This window comes from Terrapene carolina, unplaced genomic scaffold (genome assembly GCF_002925995.2).
Source record: "Terrapene carolina triunguis isolate 2854851 unplaced genomic scaffold, T_m_triunguis-2.0 Scaffold246, whole genome shotgun sequence".
Taxonomy (NCBI): Eukaryota; Metazoa; Chordata; order Testudines; family Emydidae; genus Terrapene; species Terrapene triunguis.
The window spans coordinates 1120138-1132889 of record NW_020664597.1 but is presented as its reverse complement, the minus strand read 5'-3'; the positions used below and the strand labels follow the sequence as shown (position 1 = coordinate 1132889).

General features: G+C 45.0%; 1 protein-coding gene across 1 annotated transcript; it reads left to right on the top strand.

Moving 5' to 3' along the window:
- The first annotated feature begins 644 nt into the window (after positions 1–644).
- Positions 645–10836, top strand: LOC112121504 (neoverrucotoxin subunit alpha-like). The gene is made up of 2 exons (XM_029912795.1): positions 645–2384; positions 10816–10836. Exons 1-2 carry the CDS (start codon positions 645–647, stop codon positions 10834–10836), a joined length of 1761 nt encoding a protein of 586 aa, XP_029768655.1.
- Positions 10837–12752: the final 1916 nt, after the last annotated feature.

Genomic DNA, 12752 nt, shown 5'->3' with positions numbered 1-12752 from the left:
GCCAGGGCCTGAGAAGGAGCCTGGGACCTACAAGGAACAGACTGTGACCTGCCCTGACGTTCCAGAGACACTGTTTGTGATGTTCCCGGCCACAGAGCGGGGTGATGGGTTTTCCTTCAACATTTTCCATTTTTCCTTATTCTTTTTTTATAATTAATTGTTAATTAAACAACTTGGATTTGCTTTAAATTGTATGAAATGATCAGTGGGTCAGGGAGGTGCCCAGTGCAGAGAGAGTACCCCGGAGTGGGGACACCCTAGCCCCTGACCTAAGTGACCACAGCAGGGTTGGGGGTCGAGCCCCCCAGGAATCCTGGGCCCAGCCTTGTCGGGGTTACGAGGACTCTGCCAGACAGGAGAGTGCAAGGGGAGTCCTCGAGGGCAGGGAGGCCTCTGGGTAAGGGAAGTGGGAGCGAGGACTCAGATCCTTTCGCTAGCCCAGTTCACCGGGGTAGTGCAGAAGCCAGGAAAGTTCCCCACAATAGCGGGACCATTCCCCCGCTTACACAAACATGGCTGTACCTGCGGCAGCAGCAGACAATTAAGCTCTAGAAAGGTTTCTTGCCCCTGCCATTGGTCACTAACTGTATGTTTGGAATGTTGCAGGCATCACGTTATGGGACACTGAAGTCATTCAGAAGGACATGGGCGTAAGGAAAGAGCCCAGGGCTGAATTTCAAATCATTGCGTTTGACACCATTACAGATAAGGCCTCTGCTCTCACTGTCAGTCCATCCCTGAGGCTGAGTTGTCTGAGCGGGTTGGTTGGGATGAATGGCTCTGCAGCATATTTAAGTGACACGAAGAAATCAAAAAATCAAGCCCGAGTTACTCTGCACTACTCAACAACAGCGAGGTTGGAGCGGCTGACAATGAACCATGTAACACCTGAGAACGTCTCTTACCCTGATGTCTTTGCCCAAGGCACAGCCACCCATGGCATCGTAGCTGTGCTCTATGGGGCCCAGGCCTTCTTTGTGTTTGATCAGGAAATATCTTCACCGGAAAATGTACACGAGGCAGAGGAAAACCTGAGCCTTATGGTAGCAAAGATACCAAAGGCTGCAATGAAAGGAGATGGAAGTTTAGAGATGCCTGAGAAGGAAAAGGTTGAAAATGTCAGTTGCACAATTTATGGGGATTTTCCTCTCAAGAACAATCCAGTTTCTTATCCGGAAGCCATGGAAATTTATTCCACCCTCCCCAAGCTGCTGGGTGACAGCGGGGAGCAGGCTGTACCAGTGAGAGTCTGGCTGTACCCGCTGAAGCAGCTGGATTCCAGAGCTGCTCGTATAGTGCGTGAGATCAGCCTAGGGCTGATTTCTGATGCTCAGGCTGTGTTAGAGCAATTGATTGAATGTGACAGGCAATGCAATGACATGCTGAACACACCTGCCACAGTCTTCCCTGAGACCAAGAGGAAAATCCAGCAATTCAGAGAGCTGTGTAAACAATACAGAGAGACTTTCAAGAAACAGATAGCAGGAATCTTACCTTCGATCCGTGGAGGAGAAGAGGAGGAAGAAGCTCTGATGAACATTGTAACCAGCAAAGAGCAATCCCCATTCAGTATCCAGTGTCTTACTGAATTTATAAATACAAAACAGCAAGAGATGACATTAGTGCATTCCTACCTTACTGCCTTAAAGGATGTGGAATTGGTCTCCTCCCAGAGTGAGCTAGCAAAAACAGTACTCAGCCCCATGCATGACTTTGTCATCTCATTTACCTTCACCTCATTCCACGAAGAGGAGCCATATTTATCAGATTTAAAACTCTGGCTTCAGAACAAGTCTATAAGAGAAATTAATCATTCAGCATCAGGCAGTTCTACGGGGGACAATCAAAATGCCAGACTGTGGTTTACACAGAAAGTTTTAGGCAGAAAAGTACGAGAATCTGTAAAATCCTTCATAGACTTTGCTCGTGTCAATAAATCTAATGGGAAAATTCGGTTCATTGTGTCCTTTGTTGCTAACAAGGACAATCCAGGCACTGCCATTTACCTGTATGAGGAGGGAGAGCTGATCAGCACCAACTTTGAGCCTCCATCAAAGCCTCTTCCTCCCCTGATTGATGGAATCAGACATGACCGTGTGCAGCTCACGTTTAACCCAGCAGCCTATGGCAGGGCTACGATATCTGGCTATCGGGCAGAGTACAGAATTGTAGGGCAGGAGAACTGGACGGCTGTGACTGTAAATAACACACAAGTGACATTCACAGTAACAGGGTTACGTGCAAACACCGAGTACCAGTTCCGATACGCTGCAGTGAGCAAACCAGGGCTCAGCGAGAGCAGCGACGTGAGTGATCCTGTGAAGACTCTTCCCCCTACCAGCCCGCCTGGGAAGCCTGTAACAGATACTGTAGATTCATCTGCCGTAACTCTCACCTGGGAGAGTCCAAGTGTCACTGGAGATGGAGTCAATATAAGGGACTATAAGGTATCTCCTGCCCTTTCTTTATATTCCACAAGTCATGAGGGGAAAGATAAATGTTTGGAACAAAGGACAGGAAGGAGAAATGAATCTCATGATGTTGATGGACAGAAGCCTCAGAAGCCCTACAGATTCCGGTCTGGGTTTTCAAACATGGCTGTGTATAAGGGGCATGCCTTAGGAGCGGACAGATTGCGTAACCGCCCATGGGATGCCTTGCCGATGGGGAAGTATAACAGGATGTACTTACCTTGCACTGGCCCCGCAGAGGTTAACTGCACATTGCAGACTGAGGAGGCCAAGCCCCTCTGCCTTTGCTGGGCATGCTCAGACTGTAGGCAGGATATAAAAGGAAGCTGCCCAGCTCAGTCTGGGCAGGCTGCTGAAGAGGAAGGGTGCAGATTGCAGGCTCTCTCCCGGGAACTGCTACAGGCCCCAACCACAGAGCCAAGGCGCGCCGAGCCCCAGACGGATTCCAGGCTGCCTGTGGAATCCAGAGAATGGACCGAGCCGTTAGGCGCTGCACTAGCTGAGGACCCCAGAGAACCATGGACCACGTAGTGGAAGATGGGATAGGAATCAGCCCAGGGGACTAAGACATTACTCCAATTGGAGAACAGGGGAACAGCTCAGCGTGTTTCAGGGGGACTCAATGGTGAGCATGCTCGCCACTGCCAGGGCCCTGAGGTGGGACTTGGAGGCACCAGGAGGCCCCAAGTCTCCCTACCCCGGGTGCCAAACACTCCTAGGTGGTGCCCCACTTCCCCAGTGGGCCAATAGGCCACACAGCCCTGCGAAGACAGGCGACTTTATTGACTCCTGCCAATAAGCCACGCAACCCCATATGGGGGGGCCTACTCTATTGATGCCGACCATTGGACCATGCTGCCCTCTAAAGAAGGGCTGACTCCAGCCACTAGGACATACTGCCACATGTTATAATCAGGGTCGGCAGCATAGAATCAAACCGGCTGCGGTACAGCCTTTCCCTTTCATACACCATGATGGGGTGTACCTACCCCACAACAGGGTGCCTCCAGAGCAGGGGCACCCTGCCCCTTCTCTCCCCACTGCTCAGCAGCCATCTGCAGCTGCTGCTGCTCCTGCCCCTTCCCCTGGCTTGGAGCCACCCCGCCCGAGCTGCTCCCGGAGCCTCCTGTTTGCAGTACAGGGACATGGATGTAATTTGGAGGGGAGTGCAGCAGTGGGGCATTGTCCCTCCAAACAGAGGCAAGGCATTAGGAATGTCATGGAGCAAGTAATTAAGGAAATCATCTGCAAACACTTGAAAGGTGGTAAGGTGATAGGGAACAGCCAGCATGGATTTGTAAAGAACAAATCATGTCAAACCAATCTGATAGCTTTCTTCGATAGGATAACGAGTCTTGTGGATAAGGGAGAAGCTGTGGATGTGGTATACCTAGACTTTAGTAAGGCATTTGATACGGTCTCGCATGATATTCTTATCGACAAACTAGGCAAATACAATTTAGATGGGGCTACTATAAGGTGGGTGCATAACTGGCTGGATAACCGTACTCAGAGAGTTGTTATTAATGGTTCCCAATCCTGCTGGAAAGGCATAACGAGTGGGGTTCCGCAGGGGTCTGTTTTGGGACCGGCTCTGTTCAATATCTTCATTAACGACTTAGATATTGGCATAGAAAGTACGCTTATTAAGTTTGCGGATGATACCAAACTGGGAGGGATTGCAACTGCTTTGGAGGACAGGGTCATAATTCAAAATGATCTGGACAAATTGGAGAAATGGTCTGAGTTAAACAGGATGAAGTTTAACAAAGACAAATGCAAAGTGCTCCACTTAGGAAGAAAAAATCAGTTTCACACATACAAAATGGGAAGAGACTGTCTAGGAAGGAGTACGGCAGAAAGGGATCTAGGGGTTATAGTGGACCACAAGCTAAATATGAGTCAACAGTGTGATGCTGTTGCAAAAAAAGCAAACGTGATTCTGGGATGTATTAACAGGTGTGTTGTGAGCAAGACACGAGAAGTCATTCTTCCGCTCTACTCTGCTCTGGTTAGGCCTCAGCTGGAGTATTGTGTCCAGTTCTGGGCACCGCATTTCAAGAAAGATGTGGAGAAATTGAAAAGAGTCCAGAGAAGAGCAACAAGAATGATTAAAGGTCTTGAGAACATGACCTATGAAGGAAGGCTGAAAGAATTGGGTTTGTTTAGTTTGGAAAAGAGAAGACTGAGAGGGGACATGATAGCAGTTTTCAGGTATCTAAAAGGGTGTCATAAGGAGGAGGGAGCAAACTTGTTCACCTTAGCCTCTGAGGATAGAACAAGAAGCAATGGGCTTAAACTGCAGCAAGGGAGGTCTAGGTTGGACATTAGGAAAAAGTTCCTAACTGTCAGGGTGGTTAAACACTGGAATAAATTGCCTAGGGAGGTTGTGGAATCTCCATCTTTGGAGATATTTAAGAGTAGGTTAGATAAATGTCTATCAGGGATGGTCTAGACAGTATTTGGTCCTGCCATGCGGGCAGGGGACTGGACTCGATGACCTCTCGTGGTCCCTTCCAGTCCTAGAATCTATGAATCTATGAATATGCTTGTTGACTCCCTCAAAGAATTCTAGTAGATTGGTAAGGCATGATTTTCCTTTTCAAAAACCATGCTAACTCTTTCCCAACAAATTATGTTCTTCTATGTGTCTGACAATTTTGTTCTTTGCTATAATTTCAACCAGTTTGTCTGGTACTGAAGTTAGTTTAACTGGCCTGTAGTTGCCGGGATCACCTCTGGAACCCTTTTTAAAATGGGCGTCACGTTAACTATCCTCCAGTCAATTGATACAGTAGCTGATTTAAATGATAGGGTACAGACTACAGTTAGTAGTTCTGCAATTTCACATTTGAGTTCCTTCAGAACTCTTGGGTGAATACCAGCTGGTCCTGGTGACTTATTAGTGTTTAGTTTATCAATTTGTTCCAAAATCTCCTCTAATGACACCTCAATCTGGAACAGTTCCTCAGATTTGCCACCTAAAAAGAAGGGCTCAGATTTGGGAATCTCCCTCACATCCTCAACCATGAAAACTGATACGAAGAATTCATTTAGTTTCTCTGCAATGGCCTTATCATCCTTGAGTGCTCCTTTAGCATCTTGATCATCCAGTGGCCCCACTGGTTGTTTAGCAGACCTTCTGCTTCTGATGTACTTAATTTTTTTTTTTTGCTATTACTTTTTGAGTCTTTGGCTAACTGTTCTTCAAATTCTTTTTTGACCGTCCTAATTATATTTTTACACTTCATTTGCCAGTGTTTATGCTCCTTTCTATTTTCCTCAACGGGATTTAACTTCCACTTTTTAAAGGATGCGTTTTTGCCTCTCACTGCTTCTTTTACTTTGTTGTTTAACCACGTTGGCTCTTTTCTGGTTCTCTTACTATGTTTTTAAATTTGGGGTATACATTTAATTTGAGCCTCTATTATGGTGTCTTTAAAAAGTATCCACGCAGCTTGCAGGGATTTCACTTTTGGCGCTGTACCTTTTAGTTTCTGTTTAACTAACCTGCTCATTTTTGTGTAGTTCCCCTTTCTGAAATTAAATGCTACAGTGTTGGGCTGCTGTGGTGTTTTTGCCACCACAGGGCTGTTACATTTAATTATGTTATGGTCACTATTACCAAGTGATCCAGCTATATTCACCTTGTAACTTGTGCATAGGTCTGTATAGAATTTCTATGTGCTTGTAATCATAACTTTCATATAACTTGTGAAACAGACTAGATCTTGTACTTGTGAATGTCTGTGTGGCCACTAGCCTTGGTCTTTATGTGTTCCTAGAGACTTTAAATCTGAAGCAAGTACAGAGGTGACTTTCACTCTGTTTTGCTTGAAACTGTAGCCACCAGAGCCAAACCCATTGTGGTAAAATACAACATTGCTAAAATCACTTTAAATAAAAGGCAACCGTTCTCTCTGCTGTGTCAGGTGTATCAGCATGCAGGACTGCTTAGCTCATCCACATAGACCTATGGCTGCTATTGTAAAGAACATAAGAACATAAGAACGGCCGAACCGGGTTAGACCAAAGGTCCATCCAGCCCAGTATCCTGTCTACCGACAGTGGCCAATGCCAGGTGCCCCAGAGGGAGTGGACCAACAGGTAATGATCAAGTGATCTCTCTCCTGCCATCCATCTCCATCCTCTGACAAACAGAGGCTAGGGACACCATTCCTTACCCAGCCTGGCTAATAGCCATTAACGGATTTAACCTCCATGAATTTATCTAGTTCTCTTTTAAACCCTTTTATAGTCCTAGCCTTCACAACCTCCTCAGGCAAGGAGTTCCACAGGTTGACTGTGCGCTGTGTGAAGAAGAACTTCCTTTTATTTGTTTTAAACCTGCTGCCCATTAATTTCATTTTGTGTCCCCTAGTTCTTGTATTATGGGAACAAGTAAATAACTTTTCCTTATTCACTTTCTCCACATCACTCATGATTTTATAGACCTCTATCATATCCCCCCTTCGTCTCCTCTTTTCCAAGCTGAAAAGTCCCAACCTCTTTAATCTCTCCTCATATGGGACCCGTTCCAAACCCCTAATCGTTTTAGTTGCCCTTCCCTGAACCTTTTCTAATGCCAGTATATCTTTTTTGAGATGAGGAGACCACATCTGTACGCAGTATTCAAGATATGGACATACCATGGATTTATATAGGGGCAATAAGATATTCTCCGTCTTATTCTCTATCCCTTTTTTAATGCTTCCTAACATCCCGTTTGCTTTTTTGACCGCCGCTGCACACTGCATGGACACCTTCAGAGAACTATCCACGATGACTCCAAGATTTTTTTCCTGATTAGTTGTAGCTAAATTAGCCCCCATCATATTGTATGTATAGTTGGGGTTATTTTTTCCAATGTGCAGTACTTTACATTTATGCACATTAAATTTCATTTGCCATTTTGTTGCCCAATCACTTAGTTTTGTGAGATCTTTTTGAAGTTCTTCACAGTCTGCTTTGGTCTTAACTATCTTGAGCAGTTTAGTATCATCTGCAGACTTTACCACCTCACTGTTTACCCCTTTCTCCAGATCATTTATGAATAAGTTGAATAGGATTGGTCCTAGGACTGACCCTTGGGGAACACCACTAGTTACCCCTCTCCATTCTGAGAATTTACCATTAATTCCTACCCTTTGTTCCCTGTCTTTTAACCAGTTCTCAATCCATGAAAGGATCTTCCCTCTTATCCCATGACAGCTTAATTTACGTAAGAGCCTTTGGTGAGGGACATTGTCAAAGGATTTCTGGAAATCTAAGTATGCTATGTCCACCCGATCCCCCTTGTCCACATGTTTGTTGACCCTTCAAGGAACTCTAATAGATTAGTAAGACACGATTTCCCTTTACAGAAACCATGTTGACTTTTGCGCAACAATTTATGTTCTTCTAGGTGTCTGACAATTTTATTCTTTACTATTGTTTCTACTAATTTGCCCGGTACTGATGTTAGACTTACGGTCTGTAATTGCCAGGATCACCTCTAGAGCCCTTTTTAAATATTGGCGTTACATTAGCTATCTTCCAGTCATTGGGTACAGAAGCCGATTTAAAGGACAGGTTACAAACCATAAAAATAGTTCTGCAATTTCACATTTGAGTTCTTTCAGAACTCTTGGGTGAATGCCATCTGGTCCCGGTGACTTGTTAATGTTAAGTTTATCAATTAATTCCAAAACCTCCTCTAGTGACACTTCAATCTGTGACAATTCCTCAGATTTGTCACCTACAAAAGAAAGTTCAGGTTTGGGAATCTCCCTAACATCCTCAGCCATGAAGACTGAAGCAAAGAATTAATTTAGTTTTTCTGCGATGACTTTATCGTCTTTAAGTGCTCCTTTTGTATCTCGATCGTCCAGGGGCCCCACTGGTTGTTTAGCAGGCTTCCTGCTTCTGATGTACTTAAAAACATTTTGTTATTACCTTTGGAGTTTTTGGCTAGCTGTTCTTCAAACTCCTTTTTGGCTTTTCTTATTACATTTTTACATTTTATTTGGCAGTGTTTATGCTCCTTTCTATTTACCTCACTAGGATTTGACTTCCACTTTTTAAAAGATGCCTTTTTCTCTCTCACTGCTGCTTTTACATGGTTGTTAAGCCATGGTAGCTCTTTTTTAGTTCTTTTACTGTGTTTTTTTAATTTGGGGTATACATTGAAGTTGGGCCTCTATTATGGTGTCTTTAAAAAGCACCCATGCAGCTTGCAGGGATTTCGCTTTAGTCACTGTACCTTTTAATTTCTGTTTAACTAACCTCCTCATTTTTGCATAGTTCCCCTTTCTGAAATTAAATGCCACAGTGTTGGGCTGTTGAGGTGTTCTTCCCACCACAGTGTAAGGTGGGGCTGCTTCAACAAAGGGCACACAGGCAGATCTTGTTTCCAGAATTTTTTTTTTAAATGGCCCTAATATGGGTAACAGCCCTGGTGGAAGAAGAGATCTTGTCTAGTGTCCATCTGTGTTAGAGTCCATGACTCTCAATCCAGGCTCTTCACAGAGCAACAAAGAACCTCCACATGCAGACTGTCAAGGCCCTAACATGTTGTATGCAGTGTAGTTGTAGCCATGTGAGTCTCAGGATATTAGAGAGACAAGGTGGGTGAGGTAATGTTTTGTATTGGACCAGCTTATTCAGAAGGTGGTCCAATACGAGATATTACCTCACCCATCTTGTCTCTCTGAGGCCCAAACATGTGACACTGATCTTTAGGGGGTGCCCTGAGGGGGAGAGGCAGCTGTAGCCAGCTGTGACAGAGGCTTGTCATAATGTGGGATTCATTCCTTTATCAAGTCTGATTGTTCTGTAATCTCTGAGGAAATTATTTCTGATGTTAACAAATCATGGAAATAAACATAGTAATAAACAATCAAAAAAACTCCAGATCTGAATGGGGGATGGGTTTCTTGAGGTCTGGGGTCATCCCTCCCGGTGGTTTGGTGTTAGAATGTGGTCTGGAAAAGACAGACACAAATGCCTGATCCAGATCAAATCTATTTTTATTAAACTATAAAACTACTGCAACATGATTTAATAAACACTCAGAATACATGAACACACAGGGAATGGACCAGAACATATTGAGTGTGGATACACCTGTCATCAAATAAAGCTTGTCTAGTTACACAGGTTATTAAATGCAGATTGTTACAAACACTCTTGATTATCGGCTATACTGGAAGAACAAGCTAATAGAGAGAAGGTAGAATTTGGTCATAAGAAACATCAGCTCCCCCAGCTCAGTTCTGAACAGAACCAGGTAAATCAGTCCCAGCAGGGACGGGTCTTATCACTCAGCAATGCAGATAATGAGCATGAGCAAATAAGCAGGTGTGAGTAAAATATCCTCAGTGTGAATGGCGATTTCAGCTGCCAGCGTGACTGGTCACTTTCCACCTGCCATAAAACCTCGGATGCAGCTGTAGCAATTGGATGCTTCTAAACCCCTCCCAGATCAGAGCCTCCTTACAGTTAGAGGTTCTCAAACTGTGGTCCGTGGATCACCAGTGGTCCGCGAGCTCCATTCAGGTGGTCCGCAGATAGTTCCCTCTAAGGGGCGCACCTGGGCGGCCGCACACGAGAAAATGAAGGGCCGCCCACCTAATTAGTGGAGCCACGCCTGCGTTAATTAGGTGCCTGGACCCTGAAGAAGACACACATGTAAGGTGAGGTGGTGGCCTTGGGGGGAATAGGGGCCAGGTGGGAGGAAGCAGTGGGGTGAGGTGGGGGAAATAGGAGGTAGGTGGGGGGGCAGTGGGGTGAGACGAGAGGGTGGGGGGAATTTGGGACATGCAGGGCTGCGGCAGCAAGAGAAAGAGGTAACTTTCCCCAGTTCCAGGACTGCAGCTGCTGGGGAGAGATCCCCCTCCTTCCCAGCCCCAGCTCGGGGGCTGCTGTGGCGGGGGAGACACCCCCACTTCCTTCCCAGCCTCAGCTGCTCTGGAGGGGGAAAGACATTTGGAAAGATCATTAAGTGGTCTACCGAGACCCTCACCAATTTTCAAGTGGTCCACGAAAAAAAAATTTGAGAACCACTGAGTTAGAATGTTAAAGTGAATAGTCTTACTAGCCTTTCAGCCACTCCCATTCCCCTCCCAACTGCTGCCCCTCATCCTGGAGGCATCCCATTGCAGCCTGTTTTATCTAGTCTGGTGCCCCATAGCAGAGGTGAGGAGCTGGTCTATGAGCAGGGTGATCTTCAGGACTGTCATCTCTTTCCTTCTCTTCCTCCTTTTCCTCCCGCTGCTGCCAGGGGTGCTGCTATTTGCTGCCACATCCTGAGTTCTGTAACTCCTGCGTTTCTCCCTGTAACACTCTCACTCTGGGGACTTTCCAGTGCTGGGCTGACAGCAGCTGAGCTCCCAGCCTGGCTAATTCACACTGCGCTTCAGAGCCAGACAGTCCCCCACTGTTAGGGCAAAATTCTCCTTCTGCAGAGGCCTTGATCCAAAGCACTTACTGGAGTGGGGGCAGGGCATGGTGCCAGCCAGAAGGCGAGTTCTGTCCATTTCTCTGCCCCAGACCAGTGAAAATGTGCAGATTAAATAACTTTACACATAACCACCAGGGAGAGATTTCCGAAGTTAGTTGTGTCCAAATCTCCTGTGCAGTTAGGGAAGGACTTGTCCCTACAAGGACAATGCTCAGATATGAGGGTTTTTTGTTTGTTTTCGATGTTATTTTATAGCACCAATAGTGTACAAGGTGCTGTAAAGTTCATGCAAACGCATTTATATAAAGTTAATCCTATATTCCATTGGGTCCCCCCAAATCCCACTGAAGCTGGTGGCAATTTGGGGGAGGGGGGGCGCGCAAGAAATGCAGAATCAGGCTCTAACTTTTCTATTTAATTAAAGACAAAATATCCTTCCTTCAAATGATTTGAAATCATTTCCCATGGAACCCTGTGGCTTCAATAAGTGGCGGTCTCAGGCAGCCAAGAGAATAACTGTTCATGTAAAAGGGAACAAGGGTTTGAACATTAAACAATTAAATGTGATCTGGGGTTTCAGGTCAAGTTATCACCATTCAAAACCTGTTACTAAAGGCACAGGATAAGAAAGGAAAGCAGTTAAAGCCTTTGAAGAGTAAAGGTGTGACGTTGCACTCCACATGCTTTATGAAAATATGCTGATGAATATAAATATGACATAACTGAAATATGCATTATGCTAAATATGCCATTTAACATATCTTTGCAAAGGTTATGATCTATTGAATATATTCATCCTATTTGTATGCATGTATCATTTTTATATCTGAAGTTATGAGCGTTGGCTCTATGCTTGTATTTGAAATGTTTGCTGTGGGAAACACATAAGGGAGGTTTGTCCAACCTATTGTGAAGGGACTATTCAAGTAACTGGAAGTACTTGACTAACAATGGATTTTGGGAGACGCCAATCCACATCTGCTGAGCTAACAGGTAAACAATGGCATTGGCCTGCAAAAAGCTGATTCATTCATGGACATGTGACTTGCCCAGGTGGCTACAAACTCCATCTTGCTGCTGTGATTTTAACAGAAGAACAAAGGGGTTTCCACCCACAAGAGAGAGTATATAAAAGGCCTTGGAAGCCCCTCCATTTTGTCTTCAGCTGGCTTAAGATGCTGCCAGTCAGGAGAATGCCCCTGTTTATCACCTGAGATGTAAGCTGGAACTAACAAGGACTGTACCAGGGGAAAGGATTGGGCCCAGGCTAGGAAAGAATCCAGTCTGTGAAGCATGTTTATTGGAACATCTTTGAGGGTGAGATATTACCTATAACTAGATCCTCAGTGTATTAAGTTAGCCTTGCGTATTTTGATTTATTTTACTTAGTAACTTACTTTGTTCTGTCTGTTATTACTTCAAACCACTTAAATCCTACTTTTTATACTTAATAAAATCACTTTTGTTTATTAATAAACACAGAGTGAGTGATTAATACCTGGGGGAACAAACAGCGGTGCATATCTCTCTATCAGTGTTATAGAGGGCAAACAATTTATGAATTTACCCTGTATAAGCTTTATATAGAGTAAAATGGATTTATTTGGGGTTTAGGCTCCCAGAAGGACTGAATACTGGGTGCTGGGAAAGTCCCTGTTAACTGAGAAGCCCTTAAACGGAGTGAATCTCAGTTTCTGTGAACTGCAGGGGTACGTGACCCAACCTCTTGGTCTGTGCTGCATGCCGACTGGTGTGTCCAGCACAGACAGACAGGAGTGGTGTGAACCCTTTTCTGGCAGAGGGGTTTCTTCTCAATGGTATCCCAGCACATCTAGTGACAG

What these genes read in the sequence shown, in the direction of transcription:
- LOC112121504 (XM_029912795.1), top strand. Translation starts at nt 645, where the DNA reads ATGGGCGTAAGGAAAGAGCCCAGGGCTGAATTTCAAATCATTGCGTTT. An exon ending in ATACTGTAGATTCATCTGCC is followed by an intron (nt 2,385 to 10,815) that starts GTAACTCTCACC and finishes GGGACTTTCCAG; the next exon opens with TGCTGGGCTGACAGCAGCTG.